Source organism: Leuresthes tenuis, unplaced genomic scaffold (assembly GCF_036924035.1).
Source record: "Leuresthes tenuis unplaced genomic scaffold, fLeuTen1.0.hap1 SCAF_4, whole genome shotgun sequence".
NCBI lineage: Eukaryota > Metazoa > Chordata > Actinopteri > Atheriniformes > Atherinopsidae > Leuresthes > Leuresthes tenuis.
In genome coordinates this window covers 19,330,028-19,350,712 of record NW_027325358.1, presented here as the reverse complement: position 1 = coordinate 19,350,712, position 20,685 = coordinate 19,330,028, and the positions used below count along the sequence as shown (strand labels likewise).

At 41.1% G+C, this 20,685-nt stretch overlaps 1 protein-coding gene across 4 annotated transcripts in view; it reads right to left on the bottom strand.

Moving 5' to 3' along the window:
- Positions 1 to 20,685, bottom strand: part of bnc2 (basonuclin zinc finger protein 2) — a 155,872-nt gene that overhangs the window by 6,027 nt on the left and 129,160 nt on the right. For 3 of the 4 annotated variants that reach the window (XM_072384964.1, XM_072384962.1, XM_072384963.1), the window contains one exon: positions 6,104 to 8,478. In XM_072384964.1, coding sequence (XP_072241065.1) covers positions 6,104 to 8,478 — 2,375 coding nt within the window. Of the gene's footprint in view, positions 1 to 625; positions 700 to 6,103; positions 8,479 to 20,685 lie in introns of all 4 variants that reach the window. The other variant, XM_072384965.1, reaches the window with a different exon arrangement.

The window sequence follows — 20,685 nt, the reverse complement described above, 5'->3', positions numbered from 1 at the left end:
AGGGGAACTGGATAGCATATTAGCGCAAGGCCCTGACAGCATTATCGCGTTTCTTCCCTATTGGAGGTGGCTTAATCGAGCACCTCAATGAACATGTCTTTATGTAGCCCTGGATTTAATTAAGATGGGCATTTTTCCCAAATACAAGGCAAACTGTAACACACAATGTGCAACAGCTGATGAAAGAAACCCATAACAAATGCCATGCTTAAGCCAGGTTACAATTAGTTAGCAAACAAAGCCATGCTAAAAGGCAGAGGTGAAATGGGCTTGAAAATGTAATTCAGTACCTTTTTTACATCAATTTCACAGTTGTCAAGTACGACTTAAAAAATAAGGAGGGTGGGGGAAGGATGTCACAGTTCACACGTCACAGTAAAATAAAATAAAACTAAGGCAACCAATGACCAGTGTCAAGTACAACATCCACAAGGCCTGCTCCTCTCAGCACTCAGAGAAAAATATGCAAACACTCGGTGCCTTTAATGTGAAGGGTTTTCCATGCAGGGAGGGCACATGTGTGTTAAACAAAACAAAAATACAAAAGAAAAAAAAAAAGAAAAAGAATAAGGTCATCCTTAGCAGAACGGGCAAAAATGGAGTCACAATGGATAGTAGAGCTTACCAGCAGTGGCAGGGTTGATGCAGTCAAAAAGGGTCCCTTTCCTTTAATTATTTACTTCCCTATCCGACATTGTCCTGCAAGAGGTAAAAATACATTCATTTGAGGGACCCTTTTCTGTGAACCAAGCAACCAGGAGCCCATCCACTCGAGCATCGTCAGCATTGTGGAGAGGGAGCGTGGCAAATCGATTGGCCGTGGCTGTCACAGCATATGTGTGTTTGTACGTGCTTGTGTGTGTTTGTTTGTGTGAAAAACAGATAAAATAATTCTTCCATATAGTGAAACTTTGTTCAAAAAGCCTGTGTAAATCCTTTGTCCCTCTTTAACAGTGCAGTTGCAACCATACGGCTTTAAATTATGGTTATGATGTGGGAGTCGTGATTTATTGTCTGCGTGTGAAATTAATGTGTGAATGCTTGGTTGTCAGACACCAGAGTGTTTCTGGACAGTCTGAAACACATTGTAATCAGTGGTGTGATTAGCAAAATGGGTACATTTTCGGCAGAAACACAACAAGCTTGAGATGTGAAGAGGGTCTACAGAAGTGCTAAGTTAAGCCTGAGGTACAGGATGCTATTGATGATGCTCAGGTAGGCAGGTCCTTTGCAACACGTCTCCACCTCTTAAACAGCACCTTCTCACTGCTAATAAGCTCTAAATTAACCATGGCTATCTAATAAAGTCAAACATGCTAAATATCATGCAGTAAGTATTCTGGAGAATAGCAACATTAGCCATTTTAGACATGAATGCACACCACAGTTAAAATATTAAAATGAAAAATATTCACAAATACTTCTGGAATCTGTTTGATGTATTTGACAGAATTATGCAAATAAAATGAATCGCAGAAAAGGTGACTACGGTATGCCAGTTTTTGACCATTTAGAAATGGTCTAATTAAAAGAACAGAAAAAGGGGAAAAAGAGACCAGTTCATGGTTAATATAATAAGCCTTGTTATTTAACCTCTGTGTTGGCGGTGCCTCCTTGCTCTAAACAATCAGAATAAGTCAGCTGAATCCACAGACTGAGGACATAATGCCCTCATCCCTTCATTTATCAGATTTAGACTTTCTGCCCCATTTCCCTCTCCCTTCCATTTCTCCATCACTCCTCTTCAGTATACTATCCAGTAGGCTCTACCCCCTCTCACCCCCATTCATAGAGCTTCGGTACCTCCCTGCTGCCCAGTAATGTGGCTGGCAAACCAATTTGACAGTCTCATCTTCGTCCAAAAGATGGGGGAGGCCTCCAGAGAGCCTGTTTTTGACTGTGCAGAGGAGGCAGAGTGAGAGCGTGCCTGTCCCAATCGATGTTAATCATCTTCATGCTCAGCTGATGGCCCTTGCCCTTGCTTTTGTGTCTGTGCAAATTTGTACATATATATACATGCATGTGTGTATATTATCTAAATGACTCATAATTTTTAAATGAGATGGAGGGCTGAGTGCTATCAAGCTGACACCAGTGGTTCTTTGTCTTTACTATCATTTGGGGTGTGTTATGAGGTTTTAGGTGTGAGTGGGAGGTCAAGAATTTTAGTAACATTTATCACTCTTGCTGCTTGGTCTCCTTTTTATTGTTTTACCACTAGCTACAGATGGTTTCAAAGAAATTAGTGAACAGAAATTAGTTATGCATTTGAATTTGTATAAAAAACAGTTATGATTTAAACTTACTTGCAGTTTTAAAACTACAGTTCTGTTGATGGTGGTGTGCGTGTGTTAGTGTCTATATGATATTAATCTAAGAGTAAAAATAATTTCCCTTATTCTCCTTAAAATGAATCACAACTAAGCTGTCAATGATAAACCAAGGACATAAAAGATTTTAAGTTTTTCTTTTTTTTTCAGCAAATATTTTAGAATAGGGTTGAATGGCTTACACTAACATATTCTCTCTATGAGAAGCATGCCCTTTGTTTATAAGACACAAACACAGAGCTGACTGTATAGCAGAGAAGCCGGGCCCACATGCCGTGAGGGGACCAAGGGAAAAGGAGGAAGAAGGAGAGGGGAGTAAAGAGACTCTCCAACATAATTAACCTTCACTCTCTCCGTTTGCAGTGGCCCATGCAGGGACCACGGGCCGTGCACAGTTACACCATGGGAATGTAGAAGAGGGAGGACACCTGCTTACTGCAGCGACATAGAGAGAGCGAGTTAAAAATGTTTGGATGAAGGTTGAAAAGGAATATAAGATACGCTGATAGAAAATAAGATATGTTAGGCAAGTCTTGTCACCAGTTTAAGAATTATAATAAACAAGGCAAATAACAGTGATGACTACTGGTACGTGCCTCTCCAGCCATTTATCTTGCAGTCTCTTCATCACTTGGCCAGCACTGCTCATTCCCCATAATAAATGTGCAATCATTTACCTCCGTGCAGCAGGCAGCTTGGAGGCTGAGAGAAAACACTCCAGTGAAAGTAAAACCTCACACACACACACACACACACCCTAAAATTGCTCTGTGTTTTACACTCAAAAACATTTACATTCCATTCTTGCTTCAGGGCACATGACATTATCCTTTTCCTTATGAGTGTGTGAGTGGAGTATCCATGTGCACAGATGTTTTTATATGCATGTGTGAAATCAACTGTTTTATTTTAACAGAGCGAAACTCTAACTGGAGCATTAGAGATGTTCCCGGGGTGTATGTACAGTATGTACTACTCTGACAGTGTCATCACTTGCTGGTTGTTTTCCTCTGTAGATGAGGTGACCCCCTCATCTGTTTTCCTTTTTACTTTGATTCACCAGCTTTTGATGCTGCCCGATGGTGTGTTCCGCGCCTTTGGCTTTTTTCTCAGTCAATGGACTAATCAGATATGTAGAGGACTTTCCTAGTGTTTGATGTGAGCAGCCAGGCAGAACTGCATTTACAATGCTGCTTTACTATATATCAATCAGTTGTGAAACCAATGATTAAAAAACTGATTTACTTTTCTTTTCTTAAAAAATACTCTCTCTTGTCAAACCTGAAAGAGTATTCCTTTGAGTTAACTATTTCTGTCATAGGTGAACTGCTGAAAAGCCTATTAATTATTAATTGTTGCTGATAACACAAACTGAAAAAAAAATGTAATTAGCTAGTAGTAACGTATCAAATTTAGTAGCAATAAACATTGCAACATTATTTTGTACATGTAAATTTAAGCTTACAGTATCTTAATCTTATCAGAGCAAATGCTCTGATGAAAACAACTAAATTACATTCCCATTTTATTGCTTCCATTGCACTCAAATACACATTATGTCATTAGAGGATTATCAAGGGAGAGATTTGATGAGTGCGCAGTTTGTGTACTGACTTGTCTCAAAGCCCCAGGATTTCTCTAGCTATGCAGCATGCTTTCTGTTGTTTTGTTCTCTGTTTGAACCTACGGTGGAGTAATATGTCCCATATGTTGTCAGGAAACTTATTGAAACAATAGTGCGCATCAGTCTCATTCACCCAAAGCTATCCTGCACAGGCTTAAAGAGGCATAAAGGCTTAAAGTTGTCATAGCAACTTGGCTCTCCATGCTAAATAAAATTATTTCTGTCTCACATATGTGCCGCCATGATGTATGTTTGAGTGGCAGTTATATGCTGGTGTTTTTCATCGGTGATATTAAACTCTTCAAAGCTGACAAGGTGTTAATTTTCTCTATGCAAAACAGTCTATTTTTTTTAACCTGTCTGCCTGTTTGTAGCAGCTCACTCACCCATTGCTTTGGTATTTCTGAAAACTCACTTTCCACTTTCCTCTAAATTTTCTATTCTGATAATATTTTTTTTTTACTTCTTACTGTTGTTACCTCATTTAGTATTTTGTGAGCCGTTATGACAGTGGGTTTCAACGTGAGGAGATTAAATTACATAACTGGCAAAGGAGAAAAAAAAAGCAGATCTGTTGTAGGAGTTTAACTTATTGAGTGGAAGACTATATCTTAACACCCACTTACAAAAATCTGAGCCATATATTAACACTTGACACACTCAGAGAAGATTTTTTTGTGCTCACTTACTGGTGCAACTCCTATAAAATGTATTGACAAATCTTCCCAAAATTTACAATGAATTTGTCTTGTAACTCTTTCAAAGTTGAAATTATAACGAGAAAAACAAAGTGAATACACAAGCAAACACTTTTCTTTGTCATCTGTTTGTATTAATCCTCACGTGTGTGCGTGAGTCTCTGAGTGCATGTGAATATGTAAAGGTAGATATTCATATGTGTGAATGCCCATGATGCACAGCAGACCAGTCTTGCCTCAGCCTTTTTAATATTCCTAAAGCCTAGATAGGGGGCTTACACACTCACTGGCAGTACACCATGGTGAGGCAGTGCATGCCACGATAACACCTCTGTCATCTTGCTACTGTCGGCACAGCTGTGTTAGGTGAGCAGCGGGGTTTCACCTTTATGGACGCTAACATGTCTGCTGTTCTGCTCCCCCTGTTCCTCTCTCAAATCCATCGTAATGAGCTCTCAGAATCACCAGCTCTTTTTACATGCTGCTTAAGAATAAACAGTGCGAAGAGCAGATAACACAAAAACAGCAAATGTAATAAAAGGCTCGATGTGAAAAGCAAGGAGCAAATTTGGTCAGAGGTGGGAGCAGTGGTTAAAGAGTGTGAGCGAGGCAAGGAACACCAAGGAACAAATATAAAACACAATCTGATAAAAATCAGTTTTCCGATTGCACTTAGATACAACTTGTCCTTTACTTAAATAGAGGTGTCATTTGTATGTTATGTGAGTGAGCGTGTGTGTGTAAAGTTATTTGTATGCAAACAGTTGATGTTTTACGCCCTTGGGCCTGTGCTAAGCATTAGCACTTGGAATCTTTTTTATCTCCAGCATGTGTTGTGACATCGGGCTGCTGTCAGTGCTGCTCTAGCATATATATTCTGCAGAGTGAGTGTGTGGGACTGATATGTGCTAACAAGCCCAGGTGAGTATGGTTAGCCTCACCTCTTAATGCGCTAATAAATGCAGTGGTTTGACAAACCGCTGTCAATGTTAATGTATGCACCTTCATCTCTCTGTGACAAGGTGAGGTAGCGAGGGCAGGTAAACAACACATGACACCTGGAGGGTTAAGTTGGACCGTTTTTCAATGTGTGTGTATGCATTTCTCATCATGGCACCCTACTCTTCTGAACTTTGACTTGACATAGAGCAGGTGTCCCTGGATGTCTTTTTTTTAGTTTCTTATCAGCAAACAGATGTTACTTGACAGCCTATCCAGAAAAAGTTTGCAAAACCACTCTAGTTAAATCTTAGTTTGTGACGACGGTATACAGCTCACAAAGGCTGAACTGTTTTAACATGACTTTATAGCAAAGACTTGATCCTAATAACTTAGATTGAACTAACTTGGACTTTTTAAGGTCACTATAATAAAAACTGAATAAAACCTACCTGTGAATGTCTCAGATACATTGAACTAAAATTGTTACATTACAAAATGGTGGCACTAACCTGTCTCGGCTCCGCCTGGAGGGAAAGGCAGCATTGCAGCCAGCCACAGTGCACACATGCATCTCTTTGAGGTGCACATTCTTGTAGTGCAGTTTCATGCTATAGGAGCTCTTGAAGCTCTTCTTACACACATAGCAAATCTTGGGGTCAGGACTTGAACATGAATCTCCTTCTGGTGATTGTGAGGAAGGGAATTTGGGTGGGCTGGCACCATATCCCATCGAAGAGATGAAGCTCTCATGTAGAGCAGCCATGCTAGCAGCAGCCGCTGCCATACCTCCGTTATAGAGGCCATACTGGCTCATGCAGAACATGTCATAAGTTGGATCATTGAGTTCTTCTTTAATCTTGATAGAGGGCTGGTTAGGGGAGGGAGAAGAATGGCTCTTTCCTTCGATCTCTTTTCTCAAATGAGCTTCATCACAACCCTCATTGTCTTGTTCTTTGTCCAGACCCCGTCCAGCCCTGCTGTGCTTTTGATGTTCCTCCACATCCATCAGCTCATCTCGGTAGAACATTTTGGAATCAGAGGTTTCAGATTCATTTTCAAAGTCTCTCTCATGGTCCTGATCCTCTGAGGTAAAGCTGTCCATACAACGTAGCTCGGATGCAGCGCCTCTGCTGTCACTACCGGTTCCTTCCCTGCATTCATCTTCACTTTGTCTCATCATGCCTCTCAGAGCTAAGCCAGGGCTCATGTCATCCTGAGAAGGTGATTGTTGTCCACTTCCGCCACTTTGGTGTCCAGTGCCACTTCTACTGTTGTTGTTGCTGTTACAATTTCCATTAATTTTGACATTGTTGTGAAGAAGAGATGACTGGTGATGGTGGTGATTATGGTGGATATCATCATCATCTTCATCTTTGTCTTCATATTCATCTGCCACATCAATCACTTCCTTCTCAATTTTAACTGGCATGCTAGATTTACGAGGCTTCTTTTTGGGTGTGGGGTCACTGCTGCTTGGGGTGAGGTCGTGATTGGCACTAGGAGTTGATAAGCGGTGGGACAAGGGGCCTGCCTCTGACATATGGACATTATTGTGTGAAGCAACAGCTGCAGCAGCCAGGATCTGTTGTTGCTGGTCCATTAGAGTAGTGCTGTTGGTAGTAGTGGGCATGATGGGACTGGTTGGCAGTGACACTGGAGGACTGACTAGATCTGCTGGCGACAGTAGTGTTCGGTAGAATGGGGGCACTGGCTGGACAGGCTGCACTGACTTCAGTGATGGAAACACTAGTGGACTTTGCAGGGGTGACTGAAGCATAGGATCTACAGGTGGAGTAGTGAAGCCCAGGGGTGGTCTTCCAGGGCTGGTGAGTGTGAAGCCACCATTCTTGCTGCTTGAGATGACTGGTGTACCAGTGGTAGAATTGGCACGGATGAGGTCCTTATCACGATTATTGCGCAGCATTGGCATATGCAGCCGTGGATTGGGATTGGCACTGTGACGGTTGCGACTGCGCAGTGAGCTGAAGACCATATTGCATCCCTCAATGGTGCAGCGATGTTTAATCTTCAAGTGTACCGCATTATAATGTATCTTTAGTGTGCCCTTATCATAAAAGGTTTTTCCACAAGAGTTGCAGCACACCCGGCCCTTACGTGAGGTGGCACCCATGCGGCGCATACGATGCATCTTTGAGGAGAAGGAAGGATGAGTGATGGTTTTAGAAGGTTCGTCCTTTACAAACTGATGGTGGATCTGGTGGTCACTTAAGTTGTTGGACTGAGGTTGATTTTGGGACTGCTGTTGACACTGCTGCTGTTGCTGCTGAAGCTGTGTCTGCTGTTGTGCCTGCTGAGAGGAGGGGGAAGGTGACATGGGTGATGCACGGTTGTTAGGCTCTGTCTTCGGTTCAGTGTTGTTGTTCATGGCTCCTAGTACTCCGCGACTAGGACTCTGACCTGTGCAGAAGGGTGATAGGGACACTTCTGACTCACTGGTCTCCACCTGCTCTCCTTGATTTGGCAGGCTGGGCTCCCGAAGCCGCAGGGCAGGCTTCTCGATAGGGAGGCCATTGGGGGGCAAGCCGAGCATTGGGGCAGAGACTGGGTTAATGTATTGGAATGGCAGGAGGAAAGCTAAGCTGTTGGGGATATTTTCGAAATGGTGAATGCTGGATGGGCTACTGTTTTCCAGATGTGTCAAGAGCCCTGGGCTGCGGGTCCTGTTATTACTTTCAATGAATGTCCTAATCCCAGAGTCTGTTTTGGACGAGGGAACTGTAACAGCTTGACCTTCCTTCTCCTGAATGGCCATCAGCTCCACAATGGACTTGGTCTCACCAAAGCGCAGAAACTGCTGCAGGGTGATGATCTCCTCTTCGCGGGACATGATGGTCCAGCGGTCCAGCACCTTGCCTGCAGCATCCTAAATGCCCCAGAGGAGACAAGAGAGAAGATACAATTCTTTATTGATTGTGAATAATCAGTGTAGTCAAAGGAGAAAATCGAGCAGGGGTTAGGTGAGTTTTTCTGCTCATGAAATTCAGAGGTCCCTGGAGCGACATATAACTAACTGAGCTATGACGGAAATCTACCCCTCTACAGTCCCTCTTTTCCATACATTATTCATCTACTACTTTTTTTTTCATTGTTCAAATCCGCAGATGTACACATTAATCACACAGTGATTAAAATGAGCAAATACAATACTGAGTCACAAGAAAGCCTATCAAAAGCACTGAGGTGGGGGCAGGCCTCCGTGACTATAAGCACTGTAAAACATTTTGTCATTTGGAAAGACTAAAAAAGGTTTATGAAACTATTTGAACTCTTCTTCAGACTCCCCCTGTGCACAAACTGTACCTATAATTATTTACATAACTGTGTCAGCTTGAGAAAAAAGAATAATTAATATATGCCAATAATCAGACCTTGGTTGGCAGGCATCTGAGTGTTCTCTATCTCTAAAGCAGTGAAAAGCTTAAGGACACACTACTGTATGCAGGTATGTTTGTATGTTTGTGTAAGATTGTATTTGAGGATGTCTTGACAGTGGCTTTGAGATTGTGTTTTTCACTGGCTAGCTTTAATGTTTGTCATGATTTTTTGTTCAAGATAGCTAAGTGATAGATAGAAATATACTGTTGGTGAGATGTAAAAACTGCAGTTGTTTGTCAATTGATGCTGCGCTATCAGTTGACAGAAGCTACCCTTGAAAATGGCAAAATGTAACATAGATTTTTACAGTAGATAATTTATGAGAACTCTCTGTAGCTGTTGTTCCTGTGTTTTTGAGGCCTGGGAATGATGAGAAACTTGTTTCCATCCTAAGATACCAGAATTACTCTGCTGGGACTTGAGGATTATTCCAAATAGAACACTTGGCTCGTATCTTTTGGAATACGAACAGCTGAAAAATAAGAAACTCAGGCTCCATTCAAATGTGTATTGTCAGACATCAAGAGATGGCGGGGGATTCTGGGAAGCGAATCTTGGCAAATGCTCTAAATTAACTTTGGGGTGTAGCTACTAAGATTGAGGCAAATAAAATACTTTCATCTACCAATGTGGACCAATGTCTCTTCTTGCCTCAGAAAACTGAGAGACTTTACAAGGTGATCATCATACAGTAACTATTAATCTTATTAAATAAGATGGGTTATTTGTGTGAACAAAATGTAAATTTGCAGGATAGGCAGGAAGATGCAATTTAAATACTACAGTTCACTCAAAGAATCCTTAGGGACCAGGATCAAGTGACATCAAGGGAGTACACAAGCAATGACAATTAGTCTTACTAAAATAGTAACATTTCTTATGTGCTCCTAGCTGCTGGCATCTATAAAAGATAAATGGCAACTCTGGTGAGTAGAAAGCTGTAAAAACCAACATCACAAAACACAAAGGGCCTGTGAGGAGAAAACAGAAGATAAATGTTTAAAGAGAGACAGCAAAAAAGAGTACGAGAGAGACACAGAGGAAGAAACACAGAGAAAATAAAAGTGTGAGTGGTTTCATATCATGCCCTCAGATATACTGGAGAAATAGATTCTTCTGAGACGAAACATCAATAGTCACTGGGGTATTTGTTGTTAAATATACATTAAAAAACATTTTACACTTTCATTCTGTGTGCGCTCTGGAGTTTTAGCCTCGAGGTATGACTTTAAATTCTAGCCTGGACACTATTATTTCATACTGCATGGCCATCTGGGCATTAGTACTTCCATTTGATTTAATTGAAACAAAAAAAATGAAAGCATGTTAGAAAGTGAATCTTTAAATAGTTCCACCACCATAAAATGTCTTAAGAAATTGTGGTTCTAACAAGTACAGCAGTATTTTCAAATTTTCAAGAGACAAAAAAGGACTAATTTGGGTTACACACTTAAACGCACTAAGGTAGCCAGCTACAGAAGTGGGAAAGATTTTAAATGCAGTTTTAAGAGTTTTACTCCTAAGAATAGTGTCTCTTTTTTATAAGCAGTACATTGCAAGAGTATTTGCATTTTAAGGATATCCGCGAGACCGTGTTTCAATTTAATCCTGTTTAAAATATCTTAACATCAGTTCATCTATTTCATCTTAACTTCTTTGATGTTAAAAATAAGTGTTAATTTGTTTTTATTAGAACTTCTCTTAAAATGCAGGTAATTTTAGTTGAAGCCCCATTCATGAATATTATAAATTATCAGTCTTATGCTTTGTACAAAAGTACAAAAGCTTTGGAAATTCAAATTCATATCATCACTGACTGAGTAAAACAATTTTATAAATTTATTCTATTCTCTGCCAGCCAAACTCTTTGCCTTAAATTCCCCACTAATCAAATCAAATAAGTGCCATAACACAAATGACATGGACCAATCTGCAACCCATTAGTGTAAGGAAGTGCCAGCTAGCTGTCAGAACAGGGCAGCATTTCTTCTGTTCTCTGGACCCTGTCTGAGAGGAGGCTATCCAAGCACTCATTTTCAGTGGTCAACTGAGCTTTAGATGGCAGGCAAAAAGTGTTTACAATGGGAATATTTAGAGCAATCACCCAGCACAAGTTAAACAATTTAGTCAATTTCGTTCAGAAAAAAATGGGACAAACCTGATTATACTTCAGGTTATTTAATCAACAAGCCTTTAAGTTAAAAGTTGATGCAACTCCTTATTTATCACTCTATTTTTGTAAATACCACTTCATGAAGCAATGTCAAAGATAATCGAAGATAAGAAAAATGAGAACGTAAGTTGAGATGAGACACTTAAAGTATGTTGACACACGTTTGCAGACAAACACATGCCCCCATAATCTTTACTACAGTAAGTCTCACAACTCCACTCCCCTGCATTAGCCTTGTGATGCTGTGAGAGAAACAAATATGCCATTAGAAGCACTTTTACAAGTAGGCACTCATCTTCCAATTAGCTTAATGTGGCCCTCTTCCCCCTATATTTTCCAGGCGTGTTTCTTGTACACTCCCTTCAGTAAAATCTCATTAATCCACCCTTCCCCCACCTCCCCCAGTGCTATGACATATTAGTCTGTCATTATGCATCCCTGAGTCCTTTAAACAATGCAGCTAAACCTCTGTTTGCCAGGTTAATGACTATTAGCCAATAATTACAGCAGAGAGACGACAGGGTACCCCACTTTATCTGCTCGACAGCTTCTGCTGCTAGTTTATTTTATCTGCCTGCCTGCTTGTCTCCCAGAATTAATCTAGCAACCGCTTTATTTATTCATCTTTTCGCTGCTGCAATTTATTCTGAATTCATGGCTGGCTCTAATACTGAAGTGCTGGATGTTGTGTAGTGGGTGTGGAGTGGGTTATCCACCTTGCAGATTGTTGACGATGTGGAGAAGCAAATGATGGCTTTTTCATAGACCGGGTTACCCCGGTCAGTTAAAACAAATTAGACTGTCCTCCTCCCCAAAACGTGCCATGGGTCATGTTTTCATGGAGGGAGATACGATATATAGATATATAATTACATTTGAAGGATATTCAACCTCTCGTGGTCATGAAAACAACTGTATGTGAATTGTAAAGATTTGTTCCTGAAGGGTGATGGTCATACTGTAAAAACAGTGTATTTGAGCCCTTACCATAATCAATTTCTGACTGAAACATACACTAAGTAGTTTTGATGTATTTAATGTTCTTAAGAAGACTTTGTGGATTCTTGAAAAAAAAGGGAAAAAAGACGAAGTGGAAACGCTCATATGAGTTGTATTTCTTTCCTGCTGCTTGTTGAGGTGATACTTTAGAGGACACCATTATGGGTTGTCTTCAGTCTTGTAAACAAACAACCCACATGGTTGCTTTGATTGAAGGACTAGATGTGCTATTAGAAGTTATGTGCTTGGCTGTATTAAGAGTCAGGATATGTAGCTTTCCTTGCATGGAGTGTATTAGGGATTATAAACTTTAACTAACTGTCTCCTATCATACCAATTGTTTTTTGTTTTTTTAGCAAGCCATAAAGAGAGATGCTATATCACAAAGAAGGAAAGAAAGAAAAAAGAAGTCACAAACTACATAGTGTTGATCAGTACTTGTGCACAATAACTCAAATGGGTCATTTCTGTCACAGAACAAACTTATTTATGATTTGTGCTGGTAGATGGTTACACAGGTTCACTTGCAATAGGAAGGATCAGTTCTCACAATGGCAAAGCGAATCATGGGAACCACATTGATCCACCAATCACCTTGCAGTGAAAGTGATCTCCGCTAAGCCTCAGGGGAGTCCCCATTGATCTCCAGTCTTGCTCTCAGATCCAATTCCTTAAAAAAAAGAAAAAACATGCTCTATTCCTGTTTTTGCCACGGCAAGAGAGGTTTAACAGAAGTTCCTTGTGACCTGAGAAGGTCTTGAACCTTGACGCTTCCGTTTCCATATTCTGCCTCCCTCCCCACTTCATATTGGGGTGTATGAATAATGTAGAGGATCTAGTGGCGAAGGGGGACCATGGGGGATGGGTTCATGCAAAGCCCACAGCCCGGAGCCATCACTTCAGAGGGCAAGAGCTCCCAAGACACAGGCCACTCCCCCATAGGCTCTACAGTGGCAGGTCAGAGGTCATGTGTGAACAACAAGCTCTTCTTCTTCCCTTGTGATGGACCACAGAAAAACTAGTAGCTACATCGAGAGGTGGGTGGAGGACATTTGTAAGAATCATAAAGGTTGAAATTTGCACTTCTCCTTCAATATTCTGTATGTGACCCTAAAATGTTTTGTGTTCCAAATTGCAGAACCATAAAATTATATCTTTCTAGCAATTTGACAACAGATCACATAATTTCGCATGACAAACAAGAAAAAATCATCAGAGATCAACTAACCACCAACTCTGTGGTCCAACAGTTTGCTCATTTGAGTGATATTTTTATAATAAGTTGTAAAAAAAATTAAAATTGAAATTCTGTATTTTCAAATGTTTACAGGGGGAAATGGGCAATCTATGATTGTTTACAGTAGTGGGTAGTTTACAGCTGATATTTTAATACTCATAGCCAAAAGTAAAAACAAGTAGAACGAAAAATAAGTAAAGTAGTTTTAATCAATCTCACCACACTGTTTTCCCTGAGAGAGCATAAAGACAATAGCATATATGTGACATGTTATATGTCAATAGAAAATCTTTTTATTCATGTTTCTCTATAAATACTCAAAATTTAATAAGCGATCATTCATTGATTCTCATCTTTTCTAGGTTCAAATCTTGGATATATTATAAGAATATCAAATATTTACATGAACACAAATGTAATGCACAAATCCTTTTTTTCCAGATAACGTCATTCCCTTTAAAAGGCAAATTATGTGGAAACAGAGGTGATTCAATAAGGTCCCGACAGGACCCTCTTTACCAACTCATATTCCTGATTACAATTTGGAACAGATCAATTCAGGTTTGATTCTTGCTTTATCATTTAATTAAGAACTATGCAAAGGGCATTGCCTTGGTCAATATTATGCTCATCACTGCCAGAGAAGACTGTTTGCTGGGCTCCAGTATAAGTAAATGTGAAGAGGCCACAGGGCTTATTCTGATTTACCAGACACGCTGATCAACTAACAGGCCACGAGATACCCTGCCTTCACCTTTCAACCTGATTTAACTCATGGCTTTGGTTAAAAATTCATGACTCTGTGTTAGTTGTTGCTAAGGGCACACTAATCGACTGGAGTGAGATTTATAGTGCAGTTGTAGACTGTTAAGATGGAGAGAGGGCGGGTCAGGGGGTTATTATAGAAGACTTTAGTACAGACGGGTGAGTCACAACCTGGCACACATCAGGTTCCAGGTGGCCTTTTGTAAACAGTTTCCATTTCTTTCTCCACTAACTTGTCTTTTTTCATTATCTGTTTTTAAAAGTGCATCCGTCGTTTTAGGTCTCCTAACTTCTGATTCCTGTGACTCTCCTGACTTCTACCATCACCACCGTTTATGTTGAAAAGCTGTCCCTGAGCTTCTTTAAAGAGTGGACAGGACAAGCCTTTGGCCACAGCCCAGCGGAGGTGCAGATGGAGCAGCACATGGAAGCCATTTCAGACCCCAGTGCGTAGCAGAGCAAAGTCTGCCGCTCTCTGAGTTCAGAACCTCTTAAGAACCGCCTCGCAGCACTAACATGTGAGCAGCATTTCGGTCGAGGCTGATGTATTGATTCGCTGTCTCTCAGCACAAAGCGCACAATAACACAGTAACGTTGGCTTGCCTCGTCCAACTGTGCTAAGGAACCATAACCGTGGTCAATGTGTAAAACTCAGCAGACCCAGCACTGAGCTAGAGGGGATGCCTCCGAGAAGAGAGGTGGAGTGATAGAAGCAGAGAGGGAGCGTCTGATGTTTCACATTAATTGAGGATGATTCGTGTGATCTCCTGGGTCTGGATGCAGCAGCCAGGTCTGTCGTGGGCCTGGGAGACAGATGTGGGGGCCTCACTGCTCCCTCCAGGGCCAATGGAGAGCAGTGAGGCGGCTGAGAAATGGTCTGGTTGTCCACTGTGTGTATGTGTGTTTGAGTGTGTGTGTGTGTTGGTAGAAATGCTTTTCTCTCCCACTTATATCACATCTCCTTTGTCTTGATTACTATTTTGGCAGAAAGCCGTAACAGAGTAGATGCATTAACATATGCTCACAATTTGCTCTTTGGCTACATTATTGTATGTTGCGCTGTCTTGATGAATCAGTCATTTCTCTTCCTCTTCCGTATCATACACATTATATCTTTTGATTAGTATTGAGTAGCAAAATACAGTCGATGTGAGTAAATTAGAATAAAGATTTAGAAAGATTACATTTCATGAAAAAAAATATGATTAGATGTTCCTGATTATCATATGTGAGACGTGTTAAATAGTTACATCCCCAACTGCAAATATGTTTAATTTTTCCTGCATTTTCCCCTACAATACCTTAACATATTGATCTCTGCAGAGTCAAAATAATCCACACATCACTTTCACATCACAGTGTAAAATGAAATATGTAGATGGATAATGGATTGTAGAGTAGGTAAACCATCCAAGTCATTTTGTTTTGGTTGAGAAGGGAACAGATAGAGGTGTCTGTGACATGTAGACATGCTGCATTAGAAGAGCATTTCAGCTTTCTTCTGTGCTTTTGCTGTGCAGCATGCAGGAGGAAAGAGAATAAGCTAATGGACTCTTTATTTAATGTGATCAGAGCCATTATTGACATGCTGCCAGGAAGATGCAAGACCATTAACTCGAGTCTCTCTCTCTCTCTCTCTCTCTGCCTCTCTTTCTCTGGTACCTCCCTCCAGCCCACTCCTTTCCCCGACAATATTTCACTGCCTGCTGGAATCGCAAACAGAGGAAAGGCCAATAGGGGGTCTGCGCACCCTAAAGGAATCTGGGTCTGTCATTTTAACTATGAATCTATGATCAGACTGTTTGTGATAGGTGTTGCTCAGGACGAGGCAAATTAAACCATATCTAAATCTGACATATCTTGAATAATTTACTCCTAAAAGATACAGTGTAAATCAGTAAGATCTGATATCTTTTTTTTGCAGTATGTTCTGATGATTTAAATAGCTTTGCATCTTATCATGCAAATTCAGTGTCTTGGCATTTAAATCAACCTTTATTACTCTCTGGCCTGATTACACATTTCTTTCAGTTTATTCTTAGTTTGAACTGTCTAAGAAAATATAGGCCTAAAATTCAACGGACCTTGACAATGGGATCTGCGCAATCTTGCATTTCATTAATAGAGACTGTCAAAAATACATGGCAAGCAAGGGCTTTACAAAAAAGCAACTACAATTCCAATTCCTGCAAATGCTATACACACATTTGTATGAAGAGCTATCAGTGCAAAAACTTATTTAACTGCATTACATTAAAAGTAAGTGTTGAGTTTTGATTTGTCTTTTTCAGTTCAAATTAAATAAATAGGTCATAGACTGAGATTTCAGGTTGTAACTTTGTTGTTAAAGTGAAATGACATGTTTTCATTGCACAGATGAAATAAAAAAAGCCAAGAGCATTTAAGTGAGCAACACTTATAGCATTTCCAGAAATAATACATTATGCTGGGCCTAATAGTGTGTTTAAAAATGTCGCTATTTTATCATTGAGAAATAGTGCATTGATTTGGAAAAATGGTCTCCACTTGCAAACAGTGCAGTTACCGTGTTTTCCCTCCCTTGAATTGTAGCCTGGCATGTAAGTTGGTTCATTCATCTTGGATGTGGATGGTGCCAGTGTGGCTGCAGTGTAATTTACTCTCTGTGCCAGTACACATCTATCCCTGTGGCCCAGGGGATCACAACGCTAGTGGCCCAGAGGATGTTGTTTTGCATGCATGCGTATGTGTGTGTCTGTGTGTGTACAACAGGAAGTTGTACTCAAGTCTCTCGGGGCATGGTTCCAGGTCCTCGGGTCTGTCTACTGTCATAAGTTCCAGAGTGGTGATTACTTACTGCAGGTATAAACACCATTACCATCTGGTGCTGCCTCTTTGAACTTATATACCAAGAGAAGCTTTAGACCATCAAAACACACAGAATACAGAATGATAAAAGAAAAAATAACTAAATAAATGAAAAAAAAACTTTGACGCAGCAGGTAGTGAATACTGAAAGTTTGGCCAGGATGCATGGTGGGAAAGGTAGGATGATGGGGGTCATTCAAGACTATGGAGGTCTTGCAGAGCTAGCAGATGTTTGATCCATCCACAGCACATCTGGCCCTTAACACACTCAATCCATTTCACTCAACTTCTCCTTTTTAGATTTTCATTGCTCCTCCTGGTCCACTAAACTCTGCATTTTCCCTTGCAGACCACAAATATTTGTTCATCATCTTTCTTTGTTGTTGCCTGTGATTTGTATTTTTCAGATTTTAGTTTGTGTCCCTTATCAATTATACTTTAACCCCCCACAGGTGCGACAAGCTATTTTTAAGCTGTGGCATGATTTGTAAATCCCAGCAAGGAACTTCAAACCCAGTGGCACTAGTCAGGAAAATGAGAGTTGTCATTTTCATTGTAGTGGGCCCTAGGGGGGTCATACAGTGCTTAACAGCTTCATTGTTTCTTTTATTGTTGGAAACAGAGACGGGTGTGTACTGCACAAGTGCCTGAATTCTGGACCACAACGTGACAAGAGGACTGTCGACTCCCTCTGACTCTCCATGCAACTTCCTTTAATAAATGTCAACTCTATGACCTAACAGCAAATCCCTGGCAGACTGGGTGGCCATGTCAGCAGGCCGGCAGGCCACACAATGTCTGTGCTTGGCCCCAGTGACATGGGGAAGTGAAGCAAACCGCTGCTCTGTTTGCTCAGTGAGGGGATGCAAGGCCACCTGGAGGCTCAGGTCCAGAATCAAAAGACAAAAGATAACCTGTGTGTGGGTCTTTCAGATGTTGGGAGAGATGGCAAGTTTGTGTTTGCCCAGATGAACAATATAGAAAGGGGACGCGGTAAAGCATCTGAAAATCAAATACTTATCGTAATTTGAGTGCAAATTGAATGCGTTTGTGCTGCAGGCTTCTCTTGATTTAAATCTATGTGTAATGCAATCTTCCTGTGTTTTGGTCTGCCCTGGTCTGGTAGTGCTATGCAGTGCAATGCTATTGATCCTTTAGCCTTGCGGTCTACAGGGTTCCTGTCAGTAAACGCAATGAGCTGGAGCATCTTCCATTCCACTCTCTGCCCTGTGTAGCACTACAAGCTAAACAGCCATCACTGAAACTCAATACAGGCAGACTGGGCCCTAGTTGTCAGCTAGCAGCAGTGCCCTACAACATCCCGTGAGGCTTCAGCTAAGTCGATTTAGTGTCAGTGTAGCATCTCGCCTCGTAGACCTGTGCCAGCCTAATATGTCGTGCTAATATGTCTCTCTATAAGAATTACAAGGCTGTAAGAGGAACCCAGATGCAATAAGTATGGATTAGCTAATGTCCAGGTTCTGTCTGCATCTTGTTGGAATGGAAGTGGGGAGCAAACAATTGTAATAGCCTCTAACCGGGTGTCTGACTGTGGCTTGGAGGTGAGATAGGGGCATCCAGGCTTCTGGGATTTCTGAGGAGCTCTGGGAAATAAACTTTCCTCTCCACCACAGAAGAAAGGGGGAGAAGGTGATAGAGGCAACATTGAGAAAATGATTAGTGTAGAATGAGAGAGATGGAAAGAGTGTGATGAGCTGTTAATGCTTTTCTTCTGACTATTGATCAACCTGGAGGGCTAGAGGTGTTTGGGTTAGGGGTCTTGGAGCTCGTACTTTGTCTGCTGCATGTCTCTGTGTTACTGAACCTATTGATTTGTATTGTACTTCTATAGTTGCCCTGTGTGTTATCCAGAACACCTGACAGGGGAAGAGTGGGATGGGAGCAGAGCTCAGAAAGCGAAGAAAAACAAAAAGGTGGGAGAAGAGGTGAGTATTGGGTCAAAATGGGGGCGTAATTAGGAATCATGTTACCACCAAACTCTATATATTGATCAGAGACAATTCATGCACACCATATCTCCCCTTCAGCCAAAGTGTCTTGGTACTTTAATAATTAATGTTTCATATAACTTTAACACATTGCTGCTCTACATCTGTTTATACCTGTTTGGCTGATCCATATCTTTTTTTTCTGCATGTAAGGCTAAACTAGTAGTCAAAACACATTTTATTGATAGCTAGTAACTGATCATGCTGGGTCATTTCTTGTCCACTAATCGACGGATGTTTTAGTTCAGCTCGATAAAAGTACTGGAAGTTGATCTTGGAATCTATGTGACACTATACTGCAACAAGATCGAGATTTCATCCCCAAATGCCAAACTTTTCGCAGACTGAAAAAGAAGCAGAAATCTGGGATGATCCTGCTGCAGCTGTAGTGAGTTGAATCTTTTTGAAACTGCAAGACATTATAAGTGCTTTGACAAAATATGTGTCATTAGTAGTTTTAAAAAATTTTTTAGACAGATGTGAACCAAGCAAAGAGTATTTCTTGCCCTATAAACAAGGGCTCACACATGCACACACAGACACTATACTTGTCATTGGCAACCCTGTAGGCAGATGTGGATTGTGCGCCAGGGGCCTGCTGTGTGAGTAGGCAAGTGTGCCCCCAACTCAGTGCTGGCCACAAGGCTGAGCTGCTTTGATGTGTGTTAGGGGAGGTCAATGGAACAGCAGAGGGACTGTGTAATCCTCTGACATGCCTGTGGAAAAATACAAGGATTCTTCTGACAGTGCCTGAACTTAAGCCTCAGAGGACCAGCTCGTCTGTGCAGGACTTGCTGCAGACTGTGTTAGGAAACAAACATATGAACACACATCACACATACATATCCACTGACACACAGTTAAGATGCATTAGTATTCAGGATCAGTCTCCCTGGTGAGGTTACTGGCTTAGTGACACTAATTCTTAAAAAGCAGCGTCACTGGCACGACTGTTGTCTAGCCATGTAAGGTGCTGACCCCTACTGAAATGGCAAGCTGCATTGCTTTAGGCACTACTCATAGGGAAACACATGCACACTAACACATGTGCACACACCCAGGCAGTACATTCACACAAACAGTTTGGTTTTGCCATTGGAATGCAGCAAGACAGACAAAGACGTTTGGCTTTGGCTTTGTCTTCTGTATACTTTGCATAATTGCGTCTTACATTTCCTAAACAGTGATGGAAACCAGATCTGTTGATCATTAGATTTTGGCAGAGTAACCTGCTGCCACATGTACGAGGTGTGTGTGTGTGCGTGTGCCTGTGTGTGCCTGTGTGTGCGTCTGTACATGTGCATATGAGTAAATGTAGCTGTTGGATTGGAGAATAATTCCATAAATAAATAAAGGCAGATAAAACCTCATCATGTTTATGAACTTACCAGAGGTCTAATATGAAACCTGTTAAGAAATAAGCAATAATAGCAGACGTTTCATCTTCTGATTGTCTAATCGCCCTTCTGTCTGCCTATGCATTTCCCCTCTTAACCCTTGAGATACTTGCTAATGGCCTCACAATGGAATTATTTACTACCCATGGCAGAGGGGCAAATGGGTCAAATTGTGTTTGTGTGTGCGCGCTCTTGTGCCCCTTATAGTCAAGAGTGAATGATGGAGTTACTGAAGCACACAGTGACTGGGAGAGAAGAGGAAAAGAAG